At 45.8% G+C, this 27,177-nt stretch overlaps 1 protein-coding gene across 3 annotated transcripts in view; it reads right to left on the reverse strand.

Moving 5' to 3' along the window:
- The window catches only part of ATAD2B (ATPase family AAA domain containing 2B), a 168,215-nt gene that overhangs the window by 113,782 nt on the left and 27,256 nt on the right, over window positions 1-27,177 (reverse strand). For 2 of the 3 annotated variants that reach the window (XM_074991334.1, XM_074991333.1), the window contains exons 3-7: window positions 19,674-19,720; window positions 14,409-14,562; window positions 11,695-11,797; window positions 11,029-11,137; window positions 2,169-2,285 (exon numbers count right to left, since the gene is read on the reverse strand). In XM_074991334.1, the coding sequence (XP_074847435.1) occupies window positions 2,169-2,285; window positions 11,029-11,137; window positions 11,695-11,797; window positions 14,409-14,562; window positions 19,674-19,720 (530 nt within the window). Of the gene's footprint in view, window positions 1-2,168; window positions 2,286-11,028; window positions 11,138-11,694; window positions 11,798-14,408; window positions 14,563-17,890; window positions 18,035-19,673; window positions 19,721-27,177 lie in introns of those variants that run through there. The other variant, XM_074991335.1, reaches the window with a different exon arrangement.

Here is a 27,177-nt window from a genome sequence, read left to right on the forward strand (position 1 = left end):
AGCAATTGTTTTAATGATGGGCAGGGCCACATTGACAGGACCCTAGGAGGATAAGATGGCCTTTACCAGGTCCATCTCTTCTCTAACCTCCTCTGCCTGGATACCCAGGCGTCAGGCCACCCAGCTTAATAAATGCTGAAAGACCCTGCCATCCTTCAGGAGCGGAGACCTGGAGGACCCTGGCACTGCCTTGTCCAGGGAAGAGGAGGAGGAAATGCCCACATCAGTCTGCACAGGTAAAACTGCCAGGCCCAAGTCCCCCACCTGAGATCTTGGTACTGTTTGAGGTACCTGAGACTCGGTGCCTGACATCAATGGTAACACACTCGGCACTGGGGCAGACTACACCAAGGTCTAGTCTTGGTGGGCCAGCATATGGCTTGGCACCTGGCTCAACAATGCCAGCAACAATGGTGCCAGAGAATCCAGTTTCAATGTAGAGGGTACCCATAACGGCTGAGATGGCGCCAGCACCAGTGCTGACGATGTTAGAAGCAACAAAGGTGCAGGGACCAATGAGGAAGCCTCCAACCTGCAGGGCGGGTCCTGCACCTGTTCCACTGGAGGGGCACCCAGTGATGCGACCACGTCAAGCACAGCACCTGGGGTGGCTCCTGGAATGCTAGACGGGAGTATTACAGCTTGCCCTTATGTTTCATGAAACAACCAAGGGGTCCAAAAGGGCCATTACGTTGCCCCCTGTACAGCTGGCGGGCACGTGTCATCGTCCGAGCATCGACTTCAGTGCCTGCAACGACTGCGGCGCAATGTGCAAGTGCTCCAACTCTGTGCCAAACTGCAGTAATAGGAGTCTGATTCTGACACCAACTCCGATGCAGAAGACCAAGGTAGCGTCATAGGTCTCAGTGCCTGCACTGACCTCTGCAGGACCAGCACCTCAGCTGCTGCTGCTGCTGAATAACGCACTTGAAATTGAGCTGTTGTCAGTGCCCTGGGCTGTTAAAACTCATCCTGCACCAGAAAAGACAACACCAACACCAACAGAGAAGACGCCTGCGTGACACGTTGGGTCAGGGTTGGCAGCATGGGCAACACTTCACGCACTGGTATACTTTCTTCCAGTGGTGAAGAGCCCAGCACCGTGATCTGTAGTAAGCTCTGCACCACACTAAATGCCTCGAGCATCAAGGGCAGTCCAGGTGAGCACAGGCTCCTGCCTCAGGCCAGCATCACCACACGTGCCCCATGCTCTAGTCCATGGCGTGGCAGAGCAGATGACTTGGGAAAGTCTCAGCGCTTTGTCACCAAAGGGGACAGGCCCCATCATGCCTCTTCTTCTTTTGAGGCACTGGGGACTGGTTCCTACAGCACCTTGGAGCTCTAGGCACCTGCACCTGTTTATGGCGCCAAGAGTCCTTGGACGGTGTCAACCTTGATGATGGCACCCAAGTGCTCTGCACCAATCAGGCTCCACTGCAAGCCCCCACTGGGGACAAGTCCAGCTGCAGGGCCATCTCCATGAGCAGGACTTTTAAGTTGCTGTGCTCTGTCTTTCAGAATCCTGGGCTTAAAAATTTTACAAATGGAGCAATAATCCCCAAGATAATCCCCCCTCACCATGACGCTCAGGTAAGTCTGGCGTGGATCACTTTTGGGCATCCGCTTGCCACATTTGGAACAGTTTTTAAAACCTGTAGAGCCAGGCATCCCCCCGGCGCCAAGAGGGGCGGAAACTCTCACCTCGGCTCTCTCAACAATAACTACTAAACACTATGAACTATTTACATTATAAACAAGACTACCAGCTAACAAAGAGAGAGAAAACAAAGCTCCAGCAACCAACAGCACAGTGAGAAGGAACTGAGCCCCGGGCAGGGCATATGTTGGTTGTCATATTGGTGCCACTCCAGGGGCGCCACTCCAATCTGATGGCTACTGGCTAGGGCATAAAGCTTTCCAACAACCAGGCACGCACCAGTGCACACCCAGTCTGAAATGCAACCACTCAAAAAAACCCATTTCCAAGTGGATGCTTTAAACAATCAGACATTAACTCAATATTGCAGATAAATCAGGGAAAAACAGTTACAACATTTAACAAGAAAAAAATTATGGTGTTTTTAAGCTTTACCAAAGAACAAACCAAGGTAAAAGAGAAGGTACATTCAATATGAGTGCAAAGGTCAAATATGATCCTGATTCCTTACCTATTGGAGGTGCCTGGTACCTCTCCACAGTTTTTCTTTGCCTCAGATTATAAGGTCGATCATTTTCTTCTCCTTCTGCCTCTTCTACTTCTATATCTCCATCTTCCTCTTGAGATTCTAGAAGGAAAAATCAAAACCTATTTTGAACACTTCTATTACTTGATTTTGGAGCAACCTTGCCTCTCTCAGACTCTACTCAAAAATAAATCTCCAAAATAAATTTTAAATGCACAATATCCTTTTCTCCACTAATTAGAACAAACTAGTTACCAGAAGGTCCACTGGAAATCTGCGGGATGTTTTGCCAAATTCCTACAGGGAATTTTTTTTTTTTTGGAAAGCCAGACAGCTATAACCAAAATAAATGTAGTGGATTTTGGTATATTTACAAAGAAGTTTTATGTGAAAATGAATTTATTTTACCCAGTTGGAGGGTTGTTTTGTTTTTCACTTTAACAGTAATAGTACAAACCCTTATCTACTTAAGACACATGCTGAATAAGATGAAAGCAGCTGGAAGACTAAAGAAATTAGCCAGCTGGTAAGCATTTTTGTGAGGCACTTCTGTCTTACTGTTACTGATAAACTTGCGGGGAGGAGGAGGAGAGGGACAAAAGAAAAGCACTTTCTGTGCTGGAAGCTACCAAATATGGATCTGGGTTGGAACCAGTGTTCTCAAATCTAAGCTTGGTTGCTGTGTTTTGAAGTCTAGACTTGGTTACTGAATGTCTGAACAAGGCTGCCCTGCAATTACTGTGAACAGCACCTGCTTTCCAGAAAGACTCTTGCTGGTCTCTTCAAAGAGCAAGCAATGTAGTTTTTTTAGGGGGGAGTGGGGTTGTTTGTTTGTTTTGTGAACAGGCCAGTGATTACAGGCAGCTCAGCATGATGGACTGTGTCACCCATTCTAGTCGTGTGCAGGACCCAGGCTTTAACAAACAAACAGGCTCCAAGTGGCTGATAAGAGATGAGGGCTGGTGAGACAAAGTGAGTTAGATGGTATTTTTGGAGCACATCTGTTTTTACTATAACTGATTAACTCTTATTACCCCATACCATGCATACACATGGGCACTAATGATACTATCAAATATGACCCACAGCAGATCAGCAGTAACTACCAGGCTCTGGAAGTGAGAATGAAGGTTGTGCTCTTGTCCATCCTCATGGATGAGGGTAAGGTCCCACACGGGGACATCCACCCTGGAGATGAATGCATGTTGACACCATCTGTACAACCAGAAGACTTCTTTGATCATAGATGCTATTCCAGAAAGAAGGACTGCCGGGAGGAGATGGGACCCCATCTACCAAGAACGGGAAGAGTATCTTCAGGCACCAACTCACCCATCTAGTGAGGAAAGCTTTAAACTAGGTCCAAAGACATGGGTGACAAAAACCCACAGGTCAGCATTGAAAAAGAAACTGTAACAGAAGCCTAGATGTTTGAGGGGAACTTAATTTGTGGGGCATGGAAAATTACAGTAGGATTTAGAAGCAACTAGAGAGTAATCAGTGTGAGACTCTTCTCCAACTGGACAGTCTCTACATAAAAGTATAAATGGACACAAATCAGATAACAGCAAAGAAAAGTTACTCACCGTAGTAACGGTGGTTCTTCGAGATGTGTCCCCGTGGGTGCTCCACAATAGGTGTCGGGCTTGCCCGGCGCCGCAGATCGGATCTTCCAAGCAGTTTCTGCTGGACCGTGCTTGCGCCGGCGCGCGCCGCTCCCTTGCGCGCTCCTGGCCATGTGCGCAATCCGGTCCCCGCCAGTTCCTCGACCAACCGCCTCGGGTGCCCCTGCAAAACACTAACAGAGATCCGAAGCGGGGAGGATGGGCGGGTAGTGGAGCACCCACGGGGACACATCTCGAAGAACCACCGTTACTATGGTGAGTAACTTTTCTTTCTTCTTTGAGTGTCCCCGTGGGTGCTCCACAATAGGTGACTACCCAGCAGTAACCCAAGATAGGAGGTGGGTAATCAGATTATGTGCAGCTTGTCCCCGAGAGGACCGCTGCAGAGAGACGGGTATCCTCTTGGAATACCCTGTGAAGGGCGTAATGTTTGGCAAAGGTGTCGTAGGATGACCAGGTCGCCGCTCTGCAAATGTCTTTTAACGCAACGCCCTTGAAAAAGGCTGTTGATGCCACCACCGCCCTAGTGGAATGAGCCCTGGGAGTGGCCGATAAAGGAGTCTTTTTGAGCTCGTAGCACATTTTTATGCAGGATACAATGTGCTTTGAGATTCTCTGCGAGGAGAGACCTTCTCCTTTCGATTTGGGAGCGAGGGAGACTAGGAGTCTATCCGTTTTCCGGAAGGACTTGGTCCTGTCTACGTAGAAGGCTAGCGCCCTCCTCACGTCCAGGAGGTGTAGGCGCGCCTCTTCGTTGGAGTTATGAGGCTTTGGATAAAACGAGGGTAGAACAATAGGTTCGTTAATGTGAAACTCGGAAGAAACTTTGGGAACAAAGGCTGGATGCAGCCGTATGGTTACCGCCTCCTTGGAAAAAACAGTGCAGGGTGGCGTTGCCATGACTGCCGCGAGCTTGCTCACCCTACGAGCTGACGTAATTGCAAGAAGAAAGGTCGTCTTTATTGTAAGGAGGCGGAGGGGAACCGTGGCCAAGGGCTCGAACGGTGGTCCCATTAGCGTGGTAAGCACCAGGTCCAAGTTTCACGAAGGTGGAATCGGTTTCTGAGGGGGGTATAGGTTTACCAACCCTTTGAGGAACCTGGTAACCATAGGGTGGGCGAACACCGTGTGCCCTTCCTCCTCATGTCTGAATGCTGAGATGGCGGCAAGGTGGACCTTCAACGAGGATAGCGAGAGTCCTCCTCTCTTGAGGTCCAGTAAATACTCTAGTATTGTAGGTATAGGCACCAAAAGGGGGGCCAGCTGTTTGGTAGAACACCAAGCCGTGAAGCGAGTCCATTTTTGCTTGTAGGTCTTCCTGGTGGAAGTCCTCCTGCTACTTTCTAGGACTTGCTGTACTTCCACCGTGCATGTGCTCTCTAGGGAGCTGAGCCATGGATTAACCACGCTTGCAGTCGCAGGCTTTGGGGGTGCGGGTGCACTATGGACCCCTTGGCGTGCGTGAGCAGATCCGGCGCCACCAGAAGAGGCATCGGTGGACGGTCCGACATGCGCAGGAGTAGGGGGAACCATTGTTGTCGATCCCACGTTGGGACTATCAGGATCATCCGGGCCTTCTCCCTCCTGGCTTTCTGCAAGACTTTGTGGATCAGCACTGTGGGAGGAAACGCATAAAGCAGGGGGCCCCTCCACGGGATCGCGAACGCGTCCCCCAGGGACCCCCATCCCAGTCCTGCCCTGGAGCAGAATCGTGGGCACTTCTTGATGTGCTGAGTGGCAAACAGGTCTATTTGGGGAAAACCCCATGCGTGGAAAATTGGCCGTAGCAGATCGGGACGGATCTGCCACTCGTGCGTGAGTGCAAAACGCCTGCTCAGCTGGTCTGCCTTCACATTGTGCGCACCCGGCAAGTATGAGGCTTTCAAGATTATATTGTTGGCGATGCACCAGTTCCATAAGTGGATTGCTTCCGCGCATAAGGCACGGGATCGAGCTCCTCCTTGCCTGTTTATATAAAACATGGTGGAGGTATTGTCCGTACTGATCCCGACGACTTTGCCTTGTATGTGGTCTCGAAAGTGTCTGCAGGCGTTGAACACTGCTCTGAGCTCCAGTATATTTATGTGTAGTGACTGTTCCGTGGGTGACCACAGTCCTTGAGTCACCTCTTCGCCCATGTGCGCTCCCCACCCTATGAGGGAGGCATCTGTAGTGAGAAAAACCGATATTTGCGGCTGGTGGAAGGGTACCCCTGTTAGCAGGTTCCTGGGGTTTACCCACCATTGTAGGGATTTGCGCACCCCGGCTGTGGGCGACACCACCCTGTGAACGGTGTGTACTGCCGGTTTGTATACACTCGCCAGCCAGTGCTGCATGCTGCGCATGTGTAACCTGGCATTCTGTACTACGAACGTCGCCGCTGCCATGTGGCCCAGCAGCTGCAAGCACATCAAGACCGGCACCGTAGGGCTGAAGGTGATGACCTGCACAAGGGAACCGATGGCCCGAAAGCGAGCCTCTGGTAGATAAACTCTCACTGTAACCGAGTTTATGCGAGCCCCTATGAACTCTATGTCCTGTGTGGAGTCTATTTTTGATTTTGCCAGATTGATAACCAGGACGAGGGAAGAGAACGTGTTTGCTGTGACGCGTATCATGCGCAGAACCTCCCCCTTCAAGGCCCCTTTGAGCAGGCAGTCGTCCAGATACGGGAAAATAAATACCCCCTGTCTGTGCAGGTAGGCTGACACCACTGCCAAGGTCTTGGTGAAGACTCTGGGGGCCGAGGAGAGGCCAAACGGTAGGACCTTGTATTGGAAGTGTTCGTTGCCTACCATGAACCGGAGGAATCGCTGGTGAGCCGGATGGATAGTTATGTGGAAGTACGCATCTTGTAAATCGAGGGCTGCGAACCAGTCTCCATCGTCCAGTGCTGTGGAACGTGCTGCTGTGTCCGCAACGTCCAGGGCGATCTGAACTCCCGTCCTCGAGGCCGCGTAGCCTTCTTGCACTATGGCATTGAGCACCGGCTTTTTGTCCTCTGGAAGCGAGTCCATGAGGGAGGTTAACCTGGAATAGTTGTCGGAATTATGGTTCGCTAAGTGCGCTGCGTAATTTGCCATTCGCAACGTTAAAGTGGAGGAGGAGTAGACCTTTCTGCCGAACAGCTCTAGCTTCTTGGCATCTTTGTCTGTTTCCCCTGTCCTGAATTGAGATGTCTTTGATCTTTGTTGCGAGGACTCCACCACCAAGGAATTTGGCTGTGGGTGGCTGAACAGGAACTCCATGCCCTTCGCCGGCACGAAGTATTTCTTATCCGCTCTCTTTTGGACAGGCGGAATAGTCACAGGGGTCTGCCATATCGTAGTGGCGGACTCTAAGATCGCTTCATCAAGCGGTATTGCTACTCTGGAGGAGGCCGGAGGTCTCAAATTTTTGAGGAGCTTATGGTGTTTCTCTTGCACCTCTGCTGTCTGGATGCCTTGCGTGAAGGCCACCCTCTTAAACAGCTCTTGAAACTGTTTGAGATCGTCCGGAGGATGGACGTCCCCCGGGGCCGTAGCCTCGTCCGGGGAGGAGAGCAAGGAACCGCTGGGGTACGTCTCTCTGGACCCTTCCGGTTCCTGCTGGTGATGGTACACCCTCTCGCTAGAGGTTTGCGAGGGAAAATCTTGGGGTTCCATAACCAGTCCCCCCTGAGATGCTTGAGTCTCTGTCCCTGGTCGCAATTGCCCTCGGGGCTACGAGATCGTCTGTGGGGATCTTTCCCTAGTAGATTGCCGATGGTGTCTATGCCCCGCGTGGTAGGGGCGACCATGGCAGTATAGGCACTGTTCTTGGGAAGGTGACCTAGACCACTCCCTTGGTGCATACCCTCCGCCTCTGGGGGAGGGAGATCGTCGAGACACTGGAGAGAGCGATTTTGCATAATAGTCCAGCGGTTCAAACCCCAGGAAGGGTGAAGGTGGTCCCAGCCAGGGTGAGTCTGGTTGCAAAAATGGAGAAGGGGGCTCCGGGTAGGCTAGCGGGGGACCCATGCCTTCTGGTTGGAGTCTGCAACATAAGCGGAGGGCTGTGAGAAAGCAACTCCACAGCCCTGTCCGGAGAGGGGCTGCAATGCCTCCTCTTGTGTGCAGCCTTTCCCCTCCCTGGAGGAGGTAACTCCGCCCCCTGACACACAGGGGATCCCGTCCCCGTCCGCACCGTGCTAGGCATGCTCGAAGGCGGTGCCGCACGTGCGGTGTCCTTCGGTGCCTGCGCGCTCTGCACCGCCGGTTCCCCGGGGGTCGGTGCCGCCGGTACCGGTGCTTGTTTAGCCGCCGCCCTGCCTGCGGTGCGGGGCAGCTGGCTGATTATCGGAGGCTGAGCCGCTTCCACGTGGCTCTCCGTGCCGCCGCCGATCAGCTGTTGCTGCGGCTGGGGGCTGCTCGCTCCTCCCGTCCCGCTCGCTGTTGCTGCCGGCAGGGATCGGGCTGGGGAGGCTTTCCTCCGTTTTTGCGCTGATGGGGTGAGGGAGGCAGCTTTCCTTTTATGGGCCCCGGAGGGTCCCTCCTGCTGCGGCCGCTCCGACACGTCTGGCTGGAGGGCCTTATCAAAAAGCAGCATTTTAAGCCGCATCTCCCTGTCTCTCCTTGCTCTGGCTGTTAATTTAGCACAGAAGGAGCATTTCTGTGCAACATGGGACTCCCCAAGGCACCTTATGCATAGACTGTGCCCATCGGACGCTGGCATCGCCTCTCGGCAGGACTCACATTTTTTAAATCCCGAAGAGGACATTGTTGGTGAGTCTTTCAGTTGTTAAACGGGTACTTAGCACCTTCTCTGTGCTGTTTTCCCCTTCCGATGGCCTGCCGCAGCAGGAGGGCTGATGGCCCTATGCTCCTGGCCTCCGGCGCTTGTTACTGGGACTGGATTGAAGCTGTCCCGCTTGTAGTTTGTTTGTTGCTTTTTTTTTTTTTTTTGGTTTGTTTTTTGTTTTTTTGCAAAAATAACAACCGGCTAACTTGCAGTAGCCTAAGTACTTGAAAAACTTTAAAGAAAAACAGTTAAAGTCATTGAATACGCTACTTGGCCTTCGCCTAGTTCGGATTCCGTCTGCAGCCGATGGCGGTTAAGAGGAACAGGCGGGGACCGGATCGCGCACATGGCCAGGAGTGCGCAAGGGAGCGGCGCGCGCCGGCGCATGCACGGTCCGGCAGAAACTGCTTGGAAGATCTGATCTGCGGCACCGGGCAAGCCCGACACCTATTGTGGAGCACCCACGGGGACACTCGAAGAAGAACAGAAACATACAAAAGCCTGCAGGAGAACACTTCAATCTCCCTGAACACTCAACAACAGATTTAAAAAGTAGTCATCCTGCAACAAAAAATATTGCAAAAAACACACTCCAAAGAGAAATTGCAGAAGTACAATTAATTTGCTAGTTTGACACCACTAATCCATGACTGAACAAAGACTGGGAATGGCTGGACAACTACAAAAGCAGTTTCTCTTCTCTTGGTGTTCAGAACTTCACATCAGCTGCTGGAAGACAGCCACATCCTCCCTGACGGAATTGACCTCATCAGCTCTAGCTTTCCTCTTGATTGATATACTCCCTTCTCTTCATGAGCTTGTATATTTAAGAGCTGCCTATGGAATTTCCACTACATGAATCTGATGAAGCGGGTCTTTGCCCATGAAATGTTACGCTCCAAAAAAATCTGTTAGTTTATAAGATGCCACAGGACTTCTCATTGTTTTTGTGGATACAGACTAACACAGCTACCCCTCTGATAAAAATGATAAAAGAGTGAGAAAACCTGATTTCAGAGAAAAGTTTTAAGAAAACTGGGTATGTTGCATCTTCAGAAAAGATGACTGAGGGGGAACCTAAAAACAGTCATCAGATATGTTAAGGACTATGAGACCAGTGATTGGTCTCCACGTCCACTGAAGGCAGAAAAAGTAAGAGGCTTAATGGGCAGCCATGGGTATTTGGAGTAGATATTAGGAAAAATCTTTCTAACCATGAGGATAGTTACACTCTGGAATAAGCTTTCAAGAGAGATTGTGAATTCCCCAGCACTGGAGGTTTTAAAGAACCCACTAGACAAACGCTTTTCAGGTTTGATCTGGGTTTACTTGATCTTGCTTTGGCACAGAGGCTGGTCTTCATGACCTCTCCCAGATCTCTTCGGACCTTACTATTCTAGGATTTCCAAAATCTAGAATACTGTTTCTCTTTCATTCATTCTCACAAAATTCCTATGATAACCAAAACAAATCTAGTAGTTGGTAAAATATTAAAACAGCTACAATGTTAAAATTTGCAGTCTAATGCCTATTGAAAACTCTTTGAAAGAAACCTAAACACATGGTCTAAAGACATCAGCAGGATGTCGTACTAAAGCAATCGTTATAAACAGATGTTATTTAAATTGCCTCCATGCATTGCAGAATTTGCACCCTGCTGTGATTTACGCTACCCAGAGCAACAGTTTCAGTTCTAAGATAGAGAAAATCTGATTTAAATTGTTCCATAATTGTAATATCAATTTAACAAATCTTGTTTTTAAACAAACACTTAAATCCAATTTGTGATCCCCTGTAACTTTCGGATCCTTTTCAACAGTATACCAAAACTTGCGGACACCACTAATCTTTGATAAAGGCTATGTCTACACAAGCCAAAAACTTCAAAATGGCCATGCAAACGGCCATTTCGAAGTTTACTAATGAAGCGCTGAAATACATATTCAGCACCTCATTAGCATGCGGCCAGCCGCGACACTTCGAAATTGACGCGGCTCGTCGCCGCGTGGCTCGCCCAGATGGGGCTCCTTTTCGAAAGGACTCCGGCTACTTCGAAGTCCCCTTATTCCTATGAGCAGATGGGAATAAGGGGACTTCGAAGTAGGCGGGGTCCTATCGAAAAGGAGCCCCATCTGGACAAGCTGCATCAATTTCAAAGTGCCATGGCCGCCTGCATGCTAATGAAGCGCTGAATATGTATTTCAGTGCTTCATTAGTAAACTTCGAAATGGCCATTTGCATGGCCATTTTGAAGTTTTTGGCTAGTGTAGACATGGCCAAAGAGTGGCATTTCTATATTGTTATTTCCAATAGCCTGGTTCATCTTTCTATTTAGCAAAAGCAAATTATTACTTTGCAATATAACCTGTTTTTATCAGTACACTAACTATTTTAAGCAGTCTTTTCTTCTAAACAGAATGTTTCATTAGTGTTTCAAATAAAGCCTTATCATCAATCAATACCTTCTTCTTCCCCTTCAGTGGACACTTCATGATGGTTCTGAATTCCATAGCTATTTCTTCGGAGTGATTTCCGCCTCCTCTTCACTCGAGAATACATGTCCATGTTTTCCTAGACCAAAATGAATCTGTTCATTAAGCAATTCTACTTCTTGTAACCTGCATTGTTAGCCCAAAGTATGTAGGTACTACGTAGTACCTACACAGTTCTTTTCAACTTCCATGTTTTTTTGTTACCAACAAATAACCTGAGAGGTAAGTTAAGTATTCTCATTTTACAGGTTAGGAGGCTGGATGAATGACTCTCTCAGGGCCAGAGATCGTGTCCATGTCAAAGCCCTTATATAGAACTTAGGCCATCGTGGTGCCCCATCCTATTTTCCAATCACTAAGCCACGGCTCCCCTCCAATTTAAAAACACTAGCACAATATGAGAATGTGTCAGTCAATCTCCCATTAACCAAAAAGGATGACATATTAATATCATATTTAAAATTAAATATACCTAGCAAAAATCAGGATTTCTTTATAACAGTGAGCTGTAGCTAGGAGTTGAAAATACGCTTTGGAATTTTAATACACTGTAGACAACTGACATGGAGAGTTATAAAAATACACACATCCACTGAATGTTACTTTTATCCAAAATTTGACAGATTCTGTACTTACAAATTCTGTGTCTGTCCACATTCGCAGCCGTTCTACTTCACCAGACCGCCTATTCCGCCTGATGTTAATATTGTCCATTTCTTGCAGCACGGCTTCAGCAGTACTAAACATACATAATATTTAACATAAAAAATCTTGGAGTTAAAATGAAAGTTCTGCAGCTCTTCTACACACAAGTTTACATAATGCACTATTGTCAAGTTATAATTTGTTTGCAATCATTCCAGGAATTACATATGAAATAAAATCTGCACATAAACTACAATTTAAGTCTCACCTGTAACTGCTTGAATCCTTCAATTAACCTAAAAATAGCAGCAACAGTAAAAAAAACTGGAAGAAGAGGGGTAAAAGTACACAGTCTTCATGAGAAAAAAAATTATTCTGTGAGCTTTGATTCAAATTTGAATCCACTTCAAAGAGAAAGTGTGTGTTCTCTCTCTCTGTTTTGGGGGTTAATTTATAAATCTGGTGAGCCTGAACAGTATACTTGTGAAACATGTCAGACTGACAGCCTGTAAGACTGAGGCTTCTCATCTACCTAACTGGTGTGCCTCAGTTCTGTAAGCTTTATAAAAATGCAGCATTTCTCTGAGATAAGGATAACAAATACAGAGACTTTTTCAAAATACTCAAATAAGTTAAATGAAAATGACATATATCTAGAACTCCATTCTTCAGTTATTTGACTCTATTGCATCACTTAACCTAATCACTGTATAACTAGACTGAAAAATATCTAAGAGAAGGACTTTTATTTTAAATGTCTTTAAAGTGTTAAACTGATTGTGCTATGGACTGAGAAAGACAGATCAGTTCTTGAGAAGGAGATGACAGGTCATCAGCCAGGCCCAATCAATCATTTACTCATTTGTCACTACAGTTACGTTATAAATAACTGTGGTGAAATTTTGTGTACTGTGGATACTTGTTCAATTGAAATGTACTAAAACTGCTTAATAGTTTTAAAGTGGTATATACTTCTGGTAATTTCCAGTCAGTGATTTAAAGGCATGAACCGTAAGTCATAAAATTCTGAAATCAGGGGAAGTAAAGATAACTATTCAGAAGTCTAATGGAACTTTAGGGAATTTGTTGCAAAACGACCATTTCCTGCCACCAATCCTAACAGTCACAACTTTAAAAAAAAATACATAGGAAGGGAGAAATTCCTTCTACAGTAGTCAAAATTAAACTCAAAATCAATATTAAAATAAGGAGAAGAGAGAGGAGAGCAAAGGACAAAACAATATCAGAGTTCTGACAGGACAACTAACAGGTTATGCATTTAATGTAGGAAAAACAGAAGTTTGGAGCTAAACAAGACAGTAAGAGACTTAAACCAACACTACCTATTAAAACAACAGAAGATTGGAACAAAGAATTCAAAAGCCTGAAAGAGAATACGTGACTGATACCATAAAGCTGAAGTAGGTAATTTAAATCAAGTAACGGTAAGCATACCATAAGACTCAAGCTTAACAGTATGCTTACTGCTTAACCAGCCCTTGCCAGTTAGCTCCACTGGCAGCCAGACGCACCAGGCCAGTGCAGCCCAGGACACAGTGGTGCTGGAGACCAGATTAGTCACAAGTCCTGTCAATACAGCTTAAGGGACTTCCATGGATCAATTTATAATGGCACACCTGTGTAAATATTATATTTATTTCTATGTAAGCTGCAAAATAAGCCTGATAAGATTTCTCTTATATTGAATGGAGTTGTGAATACACAATTAAAAAAATAAGAAAAATTGATGGCGATTTTGCCACTGACATTAGCAAGGCCCAAATGTCACCCCAGGACTTTATTTTTTCTTTTACATTAATACTATGTATTTCTGATGCATAACAATGGAGCTAGTCAAATTCAAGTCACTACTGTTTATAATTTTGGACACTCTGAATCAATATAAATACAAATGCAGGCTTCAGTACCATGATCTTGCCTCTTCAGTATCTATATAATAGATGGCTTTCTTATTACTACACATAAAAGAAAGAAGATTTACATAAAAAAAAGTGGAGCCTCAAAGAGAAAAAGTAAACCAAGAGAAATTCACATCAAGTGAAAACAAAAAAGCTGTCAAGTAGCACTTTAAAGACTAACAAAATAAGTTATTAGGTGAGCTTTCATGGGACAGACCCACTTCTTCAGACCATAGCCATATCAGAACAGACTCGGGTTACTGAGCACTTTGAAAAGAGCAGTTTCTGTTCAAAACTAGTTTAGCAGAATACATTTAATCAGTAATAAAGATCATGCTTCATAACAGATTTTTTTGTGTCTGAACATTTTGCAAACACTTAAACTCAGTATCTCTCAAAGACAGATATTATACCCATTTTACAGAAGAGAAAACTGAGACACATAGGTTAAAGTGTCTTGCCTAAGGCAACAGAGGAAACCACTTTCAAAGCAACAAATTCCTGGCTCCCATTCCTGTATTTAGATTGACAGTCCATTCCTTTCTCTCTGATCAGCTTTATCTGCATTGCAAAGTCGAAAAGTAACACAAATCCCATATGCAGTATCTCATCATCAACAAGAGGTAAAGAAACGGCTACACATTTAACCATATAAGCAAAACTCAAATTTAAACTACTACTGTTGACTTATTTAAATGACATTTGGATTGAACTGCAATACAAGACTTTCTATTTTTTATAAAGAAGTCATCAAGATAGTCTTACAACTAAAGTATCCAGACTTACCTGTTTACTAGCTGATCGAACAATAAACTCTGATTCAAAGTTTCAAATCTGTTTTTCCTGGACCGACAACTTTTCCTCACTTCTATATCTCCGTTTATGCAAGCACGGTCTCCGTCTCCCTTTTTTTCCCCTCGAAGAGAATGGCTTTTGAGAGCTAAGAGAAATGTGTATTACAACTTCAAAATACAAAAAACAACTTTTTTTTAAACAAACAAGAACTTAGATTACTTCAGCAAGGATAGGAAACCAAAATCATATTAACAAGCAGTTAGTTCCCCCACCAAATCTGCATCCTGATATCTACTATATGTTAAGTCCCTATTATCTATGAACTTTGGGCTAGTTACTTATACATTAATATATTATTTTGTGGTAAGATTGTATGTGAACACCAAATATTCAGTACTTTAAAGTAAACATTATGACTGTCTTCCACCCTTACCACCCTTACCACAGTTTCAGCTCATACTCTTTCCTCTAAGAGCAGTATCAAAAGTTTTATATTACGGATACAACTTTTTTGCATAAAAAATATACTCTGTCCAGTGCCTAGTGTTATAAAGCCCCATTTTAGCTGGTCTTTAGGCACTACAGTAATAAACGTGATTAATAATATTCACCGAAATGCTAAATGGAACTGAATATACTCACAGACTTAAAACAATAGTAAAGGAGACAGAAATTAAGGAATATGGACATGAATGCTGGATACACTTTCAATTAAGATTTGACATAAACTGGTAAGCTGATAAGGTGAAGATTTACAGGGGCACTGCTCCAAATGACAAAACTTACAGACACAGCAGATCTCAAAAAGTAGCAAAATAGTGTGCCAAGCCAGTTATGGCTAGGTACGGAAATGGACTGGATTAATTAAAGACATCACTTGCAAGAAGTAGGCCAAAACTAGTACATAAAAGTAAAATTTGTGATCAAGGATAACACCAATGGCAGGTCTACACTTGTGGCAGCACAGTACACTGCACACCCACCTAGCTGAGGCAGACATACCAGTAGAGACAGTGAGGCACTTTTTAGGCAAGTGGAGACCCCTCGACACTTAGAGTATATACACCCTACATGCTCTCTGCATACTCAAGTATTGCCCAGCTGTTGGAGCCTTTCCCCATTGCAGCGAAAGACTCCATCATCTGCTAAGACTCTGGCAGAGATGAAGCAATAAGAAAATATTTAGCAGTTGCCCATTGCTGAAACCTTTTCCCACTGCCTCCCACTGTCAGAGCCTTCCACATCTGCATGTAGCTACATGTTGCAGCCTGCCACTCACTGCTGTAAGTATGAACAACGATGCCCAGAAGACAGCAAATGAGAGCTCCAAATTGGGAAGAAAAGATGGAATTACATTTGAGAATGTTCTTCATGCCTCAGATTCAGGGACTTCTGAAGATTTCCTTGATTTCTTCTGGGCAGGACTAGAGATGCTGTCAGCCTTGGGGCCACCTGTCAGAATAGCTGACCAGCGGTCAGCCCCAGAGCCACCTAAGAAACAGCCAGTTCCAAACCAATGACACCTGAAGCAGCTGACCAGCAGCCAGCCTGGGGTCAACCAGAGCAGCGGTTCCCTGTCACCAGAGCTATAGCTGGGGCTGGAATAGCAACAGTCAGTCCCTCCGGCAGGAGCAGTGGTGGGACTGGAGCAGCTGCAAGCTCCAGTAATGCTCTATTTGTCCCCATTCCTCCTCCTCTGGGATATTTACCACACATCAGGGACAGGCTGCAGACAGAAACCTACTAATCTGCAGATATCTGCTTTATACCAATGGCCTGTGTCTGCTAGTCAAATAAATATGCAAATATTATATCTGGAGGTCTGCAAATCTACGGATATCCACTTTACATCAATGGCCTACGTTTACCGATCTAATGCAGATACAAATTTTGTATGCATGCACGGCTCTATTCAAGGACTTCTGTGAATTTCTGTTTATCACCTGCAACCTGTCCCTGACTTTTCCTAAAAATACCTGTGACAGAATCTTAACTGTATTCATGTCCGAAGGAAGTATTTAATACATTATTTGAAGGAAACTTAGATAAAGCAGTCTCTTGTAAACACAGGGAGAAACACATAATGAAGGTGGTGGGTTTTTTTTTTTAAACAGACAGACAGATGCATGCATACTGTAGGTTCCCAAAGGGGCAGGCATGAAGCAATCCAAACCCTCCCCCCATCAATCTCACCCACCCCAAGAAGGCATCCATGCTGGCATTACCTCTCGCAACAGAGGTAGCGCTGGCTTCCTGCAGCGTGGAGGGGACGTCCCCCAGCCATACCACAGAGCCAACATCTTAGTAGGTGCATGCACAGCTTCCGTTCCCCAAACAACTGGAGTGTCTCCTAAAAAGCTAGGTCTGTTGCCCACCAGCAACTTCCTTCCACCTGCTGCCATCCCTATCCCTCTCACTGGCAGCTCTGCCCCACATACTGGCACACTGGATCCCTCATTATTGGTCCCTTCTCAGAGTGTGGAGGGGCCCATAAATTCCACTAACCCTGGGACCCCAGAAGAATTAATCTGGCCCGAGGCCTTGAACCTCAGTTCCACCTACCCCACCCTGCTATAGGGCTGCGGTGTCAGGGGAGGGAGGTGTCTCAGTTGGGGCCCTACCACGCATTTGTTGGGGGGGCCAGAGATTTTTTTTTTCAACATCTCACTTGTGTGATTTCTGACTTATTTTTCTGTGGGTCCGTGACCATTGACCCAAAACAGGTTCCTCACCCCAACCCATAAATAAAGACGATGCTGAAACATTTGTGTTGGACATATTTTATTTAAAAATGAAGCCTGGCCAACAAGCCCCCCAGTCTGAGCCAAGTCCCCATCTGGCCACAACATTATAACACCCCTGCATTCCCACGCACACCTCAATCCTGAGCCTATCGTGCACCGGAACCCCCTGTCCTGAGCTCTCACATCCCCAGTCTTCTGCCACAACACTACTGAACAATCCACATACTGTAAATCTGTGTCCTGAGCCCGTCAGACTCCCAACCCCTGCCATACACCCCAACCTGAACTCCTGCAACCTCACATCCACAAGCCTGTGATTTGCTCAGCACCGCAAAACTCCACCTGACTCCAGCACTCTCCAGCCTGGAGCCCCCTCCCTGAGCCAGCAGCCCCTTTTCCATCTCTTCCTGCACCCGAATCCCCTTCCAGAGCTTGCACCTTTCACCCCTTCCCACACCCAAATCCCTCATTCCCACCCCAGAGCCTGTACCTCCTGTCTAAACCCAGTGCAAGTGAGTAAAGGCTGCAGACAGCAAACGATGGAGAAGAGGCGAACAGAGAGGGCAGGGGCTTAAGAAAGGGATGGGGTCTTGCCCTGACATTTAAAAAGTGATCTTGGGTGTAAAAACATTGGAGACCACTGCTGGAAATTTTTTTTTAATTTTCAAATTTCATATCACAAAATGTGGAGGAAAAAAAATATATTTGTCTTCCAATGTGTAAGGGTACCTGTTCTGTCAGAGAGGAGAACCAAGAACGATGTAGAAGATAATGGAATTTTTTGGAACTTTCTAGCACGCATGTGGGAGCATTTGGGACTGTTCTTCTATTGTGGGAGCAGGTAGCCAGTCTTCCGCAGTTACTGGTGGTGGGGTATATATAAGGCTGCACGCATCCACACGTAAAAGTAGAAGTAAATAAACATTAGTGATAAAGTAATTTGCATCCACTAAATTTATTCTAATCAGAAAAATTATTTTTATACAGTTTTTATTAATATATTATTGCCAAGACTAAGAAAAGGAAGTATGATGAAGACTACATTAAATATGGCTTCGCTGTCATGGGAAAAAAACAAGATCCTCAATGTGTGGTATGCCACAAAGTTCTCAGCAACAACAGCAATTGAGACCAAATTGTCTTGCGCAACACTTGACGAAGACCCACAGCACTTTGACGAACAAGCCAAAGAGTTTTTGCTGCTCAACTGCAAAATTTGAAATGCATTACTGGAGCTTTTCATCAAGCATCATCCAAATCGGTAGAAGCATTTTATGAACTGTCACTGCTCATCGCTAAAGCCAAGAAAACACACATAATAGGAGAAGCTCTTGTAAAGCCTTGCTTGTTGAACGCAGCTGATATCGTGCTTGGTGTCGAAAGACAGAAGAAACTATTAGAAATGTCACTTTCCAACAATTCCAAGAAACATTGCATCAATGACCTGGCAAAAGATCTTAAAGTTCAAGTTGTGGAGGCAGTGTCAGCTTCTCCTTTCACAATTCGGTGCAACGATATTAACGTTGTAGCACAACGCGGGCAGTTGGTTGTCTATGTTCAATTCATTAACAATGGAACTGTGAAAGAATTACTTTTTTCAAGGAACTGACAACCACACCTAAGGCTTCTAATGTTATCAAAACAATTTCTGACTTTTTTGAAGAAAACAGACTTTCGTGGGGAAAACTGGTTGGGGAAAGCAGAGATGGTGCTCCTGCAATGTTTGGCTCTTGCTCTGGATTTGTGGCAGTAGTAAAAGAAACAAAATCCAGCTGTAACCACAACTCACTGCATCATACACAGACAAGTGTTGGTGCCTAAAACCCTTCCAGATGACCTATGTAACTTGTTAAATTTGGCCATCCAAGTTGGCAATTTTGTGAAGAACCATACTTTAAATATGAGACTTTTTGCAGCTCTTCGCACAGATTTGGGAACAGATCATAAAACTCTTTTGTTTCACATGGAGGTACAATGGCTTTCCAAAGGTAACATGCTTTTGAGATTATTTCAACTGAAAGGTGAAGCGGAAATTTTCCTCAAGCAGCAGAAGAAAGAAGAGTTATATCATGCATTTACGGACCAAACACTTCAACTTTCACTTCCATACCTCCTAGACATTTTGAACCTTTAAACAACCTCAATTTGAAGCTGCAAGGAAACAACACTGCAAATGTTTTGTTTTGTTTCTGCTATTTCTGATATTAAATAATACTTTTATTAAATTTTGCAGTCAAGAAAAACAACTATTTGTGCTTATTTTTAGTTTTAAATACATTTTTATACCAAGTTTTTGTGTTTATTTTGAATTTTAAATTACAAATTGAATTTTTTTGTTAAATGGGGAGTTGGATGATGGGGGGAACATGAGGGTTTCTCAAATATTAAAAAAAAGGCGTGATGCCGAAAAGTTTGAGAACAGCTCATGTATACACATTTGAGAATCATCAATATAAAAGTAGTTAGGATTAAACATGGATATAAGATAACCATAAAAAAAAACCACACTCACATAAGCTACGTCCACTCGGTAACGTGGCACCAGCTTGAGCCGTTAACCTGGAAAACAATTCTATTAAATATGCAAACTGTATCAACATTTTATTTATCACATGAAAATTACAATGAAAGCCACACTTCTGAAATAGAAATCCTTACATGTTTTACATCAAATATAATTTAACACATTTGTAAAATATGCTCAACAGTTTGGCTTGCCTCTGAAGTTCGAACAGAAGTTGGCACTGGCTGCTGTCAGAAGACAGGATACTGAGCTAGATGGACCATTGGCTGGAGCCAGTCCAACTATCCTTAGGTTCTTAACATTTGACTAATATTTCATTTTATAATAATCTACAATTTTAACTAATATCACCATACTGAAACTATATATCAATATGTGTTCCACTTATAAACTCACTTCGCTTATTGCCCCACAGGTAAATTGACAGTAGATACACAGTGAAAGCTACAGCAATTGCATAGCTAGAACAACTTATCTGCACTCTACTTACCTGGCCATCTCCACAGAGGGAAGCTGATGGGAAAAACTTTCCCGTCTACTTCTCTCACTTCTCAAGTAACCCAGGAATACAAGGGTCAACTGCCAATCCCAGACAGTTCAATTTCACGCCATCTCTACCAGGTGCGCAAAATTGAACCCCAGAAGATCAAACCTAACCAGGTCAATCTTCCATGTAGTATAGACATACCCTAAGCCAGTTAGATTTCAGAAACAGTGCTCTTGCTTCTGCAATCAGACACAAACAACATTTAAGGTCTTATTGTTTTGTTGGACAACTGAAACCAATGAAAACTAAACAATAAAAATGTGCAAGACAAAGTTATGAAAACAACAAAAATAAATCTACAGTATTTAACAAATCCAATAACTGAAGGGAAAGGGATTGATATAAATAATCTTGATTTAAGTCAACAGTAAAAGCATTACTTAAGAACTCAATCATAACTATCTGTTTTTCTCTTTTTAAAGTTAGTTTTCCTAAAGGAAAATTAACTCCCACTGGGTTGGTATGAGAGCCAAAACATGATGAAAACATCTTCCAGCAATTATGTGAGTTGACATATTATTGTACCATAAATTCATGCTTTACATTAGAGTAAAAGATTATATTTGTTATCTGTTACAGTTAACTTACTAAAATGTAACTTACACTGTTAGAATTAAAACATACAAATGCCATAAATTCATGACAGAATACTAGCTGAAAATAACCTGTTGGTACCAGTACATATAAAATCAAAATAGTTTTGTGAAATCAAGTGTTTACATTTATATAATTTGTGTCATCCTGAAGGATCTTTACAATGCATACAAGGATCCTGCACAACAACTACTGTGCGCCAAAGGAGGTAGGGGGAGGGCTGTGTTTTTTTTATTTCTGAAGAGATTAATATAACCAGGATATTGGCTTCTGCTATTCTTTGCCTTGGAAAAGTACACCAAGCTTTCATAAAACAATGGACCCAACACGGTAGACATCAAAACTCTGCCCCAGTGATGGATAGGAACACATAGGAGAACTGCATCTGCAAATCATAACCCACTAGGCATTTCTGATAAACATTAACAATGTGTTTATGGCAGCATGCATGTTCTCCTTAATAATGAAAAAGCACTATCTCCACACAGGATACACAGGAAATTGTGCATGTCTCTGCTGACTTGATCAAGCAACCTACTGCTAAATTTTAATTCATTCTAAATTCTTTACTTTAAATCTAGTCTAACACACCAAGATCCAGTCATCAGACAGATCGTAGCACTTCTTAAAGGGAGCAATGACAAAGTGTCAACCTTGGGAACACCCTGTCAGAGGATTTCATGATAACCAAGACCTTAATTTAAAAAACCAAACAAACAAACACAAAAAAACTAAGATAAATTCACTTAGGATAGGTCCATCAATGGATATTAGATAGGATGGGATCCCTCACCTCTGTACGTCAGGGCTGGGAATGATTTACCTGTGCTCTTCCAACAGTGGCCAATACCAGGTGTCCAAAAGGAATGAACAAAGGATAATGGGCTAGCTGGGCCTTTGATCTGAAACAAAATCCCCTGTCTTATGATATTAGCTCCAATATTCCAGTAAAATTTCAGCTCAGGCAAATTGATTTGACCTAACTGGTACTCTTCCAAAGTCAATTAAAATCACTCAGATTTTGTTTAATTAAAATACAGGGTTTTTTTAAAGTAAACTATTTAAAATTAAATTTGAAATTGACAACTTATGTATAGGCCTACACTTATTATAATCATTTAAATTAAATACAGCAAATTATAGTAAGCAGTGCATGCTTGCTCCCCATTTTTAAAGAACGTCAAACCACTGAATTGGTGGAACCACTGAATAAGCATCTCAAACTGGAATTTTCTCAAGTGCTGAATGCTTTTGAAAGTGTAGCCTCTTCTGAAGGTGCAGAGAGATTTTTTCCCCCATTTCTCTTTATTCAACTAATTTAGTTCAATGACTACTTCAGTCAAAGTTAAGAGACCAACTGGAAATTGAAAAAGAAGAAAACCTTGCTTTCCTCTTAAATGAAAACCAGTTCAGAAAGGATAAGACCTACATTTGCTCTAAAATCTCAACAAGTAGGATGATAAACTACCAGTTAATTCACTAAGTACAGATAAAACTTCCTTTTCAATACAAATGTTAATTTTAAATATAAGATACATTTTGATAAAATTTGACACTTCCTTTTGTGTACCCAGCACATTAAAAAGGAAGTTAATTAAAAATAAAATTCTATTTTTGTACAGTTTAAATGCATTTGAATTTCCATCCAAAGACACCTTGACACACAAGAAATTTAGCATTTCAATCTTCATAAAAATGGAAGCTAAGAATATGAAGTTCAAGTTATATACATAATTGTTTAAGTAATTGGGTTGATAAAGTGTAGCCCTCTGATTAGCAAAAAGAAGCATTAAATTTAGCATAAAGGTTACACGTAGTTGCAATTCAATATATTTTATTGGTTATCAACAAATGAGAAAGAGAAGTTACTCACCGTAGTAACGGTGGTTCTTCGAGATGTGTCCCCGTGGGTGCTCCACAATAGGTGACGGCTTGGCCGGCGCCGCAGATCGGATCTTCCAAGCAGTTTCTGCCGGACCGCGCATGCACCGGCGCGCGCCGCTCCCTGGCGCGCTCCTGGCCATGTGCGCGATCCGGTCCCCGCCAGTTCCTCGACCAACCGCCTCGGGTGCCCCTGCAAAACACTAACAGAGATCCGAAGCGGGGAGGATGGGCGGGAAGTGGAGCACCCACGGGGACACATCTCGAAGAACCACCGTTACTACGGTGAGTAACTTCTCTTTCTTCTTCGAGTGTCCCCGTGGGTGCTCCACAATAGGTGACTACCAAGCAGTAACCCAAGATAGGTGGTGGGTAATCGGATTAAGTGCAGCTGGTCCCCGAGAGGACCGCTGCGGAGAGACGGGTATCCTCTTGGAATACCCTGTAAAGGGCGTAATGTTTGGCGAAGGTGTCGTAGGATGACCAGGTCGCCGCTCTGCAAATGTCTTTCAATGCAACGCCCTTGAAAAAGGCTGTTGATGCTGCCACCGCCCTGGTGGAATGAGCCCTGGGAGTGGCCGACAAAGGAGTCTTTTTGAGCTCGTAGCACATTTTTATGCAGGATACAATGTGCTTTGAAATTCTCTGCGATGAGAGACCTTCTCCTTTTCATTTGGGAGCGAGGGAGACTAGGAGTCTATCCGTTTTCCGGAAGGACTTGGTCCTGTCTACGTAGAAGGCTAGCGCCCTCCTCACGTCCAGGAGGTGTAGGCGCGCCTCTTCGCTGGAGGTATGAGGCTTTGGATAAAACGAGGGTAGAACAATAGGTTCATTGATGTGAAACTCGGAAGAAACTTTGGGAACAAAGGCTGGATGCAGCCGTATGGTTACCGCCTCCTTGGAAAAGACAGTGCAGGGTGGCGTTGCCATGACTGCCGCAAGCTCGCTCACCCGACGAGCCGACGTAATTGCAAGAAGAAAGGTCGTCTTTATTGTAAGGAGGCGAAGGGGAACCGTGGCCAAGGGCTCGAACGGTGGTCCCATGAGTGTGGTAAGCACCAGGTCCAAGCTCCACGAGGGTGGAATCGGTTTCCGAGGGGGGTAGAGGTTTACCAACCCTTTGAGGAACCTGGTAACCATAGGGTGGGCGAACACCGTGTGCCCCCCATCCTCATGTCTGAACGCCGAGATGGCGGCAAGGTGGACCTTTAACGAGGATAGCGAGAGTCCTCCTCTCTTGAGGTCCAGTAAATACTCTAGAATTGTGGGTATAGGCACCGAAAGGGGGGCCAGCTGCTTGGTAGAACACCAAGCCATGAAGCGAGTCCATTTTTGTTTGTAGGTTTTCCTAGTGGAAGTCCTCCTGCTACTTTCTAGGACTTGCTGTACTTCCACTGTGCATGTGCTCTCTAGGGAGCTGAGCCACGGATTAACCACGCTTGCAGTCGCAGGCTTTGGGGGTGCGGATGCACTATGGACCCCTGGGCTTGCGTGAGGAGATCCGGCGCCACCGGAAGAGGCATCGGTGGGCGGTCCGACATGCGCAGGAGTAGGGGGAACCATTGTTGGCGATCCCACATTGGGACTATCAGGATCATCCGAGCCTTTTCTCTCCTGGCTTTTTGCAGAACCTTGTGGATCAGCACTGCGGGGGGAAACGCGTAAAGCAGGGGGCCCCCCCACGGGATCGCGAACGCGTCCCCCAGGGATCCCCGGCCCAGCCCTGCTCTGGAGGAGAATCGTGGGCACTGTTTGTTGTGCTGAGTGGCAAACAGATCTATTTGGGGAAACCCCCATGCGTGGAAAATCGGCCGTAGTAGATCGGGATGGATCTGCCACTCGTGGGTGAGCGCAAAACGCCTGCTCAACTGGTCTGCCTTCACGTTGTGCGCGCCCGGCAAGTATGAGGCTCTCAGGATTATATCGTGGGCGATGCACCAGTTCCATAGGCGGATTGCTTCCGCGCATAAGGTAAGGGATCGAGCTCCTCCTTGCCTGTTTATGTAAAACATGGTGGAGGTATTGTCCGTACTGATCCCGACGACTTTGCCTCGTATACGGTCTCGAAAGTGTTTGCAGGCGTTGAACACTGCTCTGAGCTCTAGAACATTGATATGTAGAGACTGTTCCGTGGGTGACCACAGTCCTTGAGCCACCTCTTCGCCCATGTGCGCTCCCCACCCTATGAGGGAGGCATCCGTAGTGAGGAAAACCGATATTTGCGGCTGATGGAAGGGTACCCCTGTTAGCAAGTTCCCGGGGTTTACCCACCATTGCAGGGATTCGCGCACCCCAGGTGAGGGCGACACCACCCTGTGAACGGTGTGTACTGCCGGCTTGTATACACTTGCCAGCCAGTGTTGCATGCTGCGCATGTGCAACCTGGCGTTCTGTACCACAAACGTCGCCGCTGCCATGTGGCCCAGCAGCTGCAAGCACGTCAAGACCGGCACTGTAGGGCTGAAGGTGATGACCTGCACGAGGGAAACGATGGCTCGAAAGCGAGCCTCTGGTAGGTATACTCTCGCCGAGACCGAGTTTATGTGAGCGCCTATGAACTCTATGTCCTGTGAGGGGTCTATCTTTGATTTTGCCAGATTGATAACCAGGCCAAGTGAGGAGAACGTGTTTGCTGTGACGCGTATCATGCGGAGGACCTCCCTTTTCGAGGTCCCTTTGAGCAGGCAGTCGTCCAGATACGGGAAGATAAACACCCCCTGTCTGTGCAGGTAGGCTGACACCACTGCCAAGGTCTTGGTGAAGACTCTGGGGGCCGAGGAAAGGCCAAACGGTAGGACCTTGTATTGGAAGTGTTCGTTGCCCACCATGAACCGGAGAAAACGCCGGTGAGCCGGATGGATGGTTATGTGGAAGTACGCGTCTTGTAGATCGAGGGCTGCGAACCAGTCTCCATCGTCCAGTGCTGTAAGGATGGAGGCAATCGTGATCATCCGAAAACGTTGCTTGCGTAGATACCTGTTGAGGCCACGAAGGTCTAAGATGGGCCTCCAGCCTCCTGTCTTTTTCTCCGTCAGGAAATACCGAGAGTAGAACCCTTTCCCTTGCAGTTGCTCCGGCACCTTCTCCACCGCCCCTAAGAACTCGAGGTGGGCCACCTCCTGCCTGAGCCTGGCTACATGGGAGGCCTCCTGAGGGTGGGGCTTGGGCGGGGGTCGCGGCGGCGGGAGCAACTGGAAGGGGATGGCGTACCCCGTGGCTATGATCTCCAGCACCCATTTGTCTGTGGTGATCCTTTGCCACTGGTCGTAGAATGGTCGGAGGCGATGGTGAAAAAGCCGTTTCGGATGATCTTGTGCAATGGTGGTGATGGCGCAGCCCTGGATCTGTATGTCAAACTTGTGGCCTTTGGCCCCGCCCCGAGGATGGACGGCCCTGTTGTGAGCGTCGCCTGGGGGTTCTGTACTGCTGGTGCTGCTGATGCCACCCTTGCTCATAACCCCTGTGATACTGGGGGCGCTGTTGCTGGTACTGGTACCGCCTTTGCTGTGGGTAGTACCTTTTCTTTGAGTATGGAGGGGTGTAAATCCCCAGGGTCCTGAGTGTGGCTCTTGAATCTTTACTGGAATGAAGGACCGAGTCAGTTGATTCAGCAAACAGCTTCTGCAAGTCGAAGGGAAGGTCGACTATCTTCGCTTGCAGATCTCTCGGTATACCCGAGGTCTGGAGCCAGGACTCCCGTCGCATCACCACTGCAGTTGCTATGGAACGTCCTGCCGTGTCCGCAACGTCCAAAGCAATCTGAACTTCCATCCTCGCAGCCGCGTAGCCCTCTTGCACTATGGCCTTGAGGACCGGCTTTTTGTCCTCTGGAAGCGAGTCCATGAGGGAAGTTAATCTGGCATAGTTGTCAAAATTATGGTTCGCCAAGTGCGCTGCGTAATTTGCCATGCGCAACGTTAAGGTGGAGGAGGAGTAGACCTTTCTGCCGAACAGCTCTAGCTTCTTGGCATCTCTGTCCGTTCCCCCTGTTTTAAATTGAGATGTTTTTAGTCTTTGTTGCGAGGACTCCACCACCAAGGAGTTTGGCTGGGGGTGGCTAAACAAGAACTCCATGCCCTTCGCCGGCACGAAGTATTTCTTATCCGCTCTCTTTTGAACAGGTGGAATAGTTGCAGGGGTCTACCATATGGTAGTGGTGGACTCCAAGATCGCTTCATCAAGCGGTATTGCTACTCTGGAGGAGGCCGGGGAGCTCAAATTTTTAAGGAGCTTATGATGTTTCTCTTGCACTTGTGCTGTCTGGATGCCTTGCGTGAAAGCTACCCTCTTAAACAGCTCCTGAAACTGTTTGAGATCGTCCTTAGGATGGACGTCCCCTAAGGCCGTGGCCTCATCCGGAGAGGAAAACGAGGAACCGCTGGGGTACATTTCTTTGGACCCTTCCGGTTCTTGATGGTGATGGTGCGCCCTCTCGCTGGAGGTATGCAAGGGAAAATCTCGTGGGTCTAC

The sequence above is a fragment of the Carettochelys insculpta genome, chromosome 3 (genome assembly GCF_033958435.1).
Source record: "Carettochelys insculpta isolate YL-2023 chromosome 3, ASM3395843v1, whole genome shotgun sequence".
Taxonomy (NCBI): Eukaryota; Metazoa; Chordata; order Testudines; family Carettochelyidae; genus Carettochelys; species Carettochelys insculpta.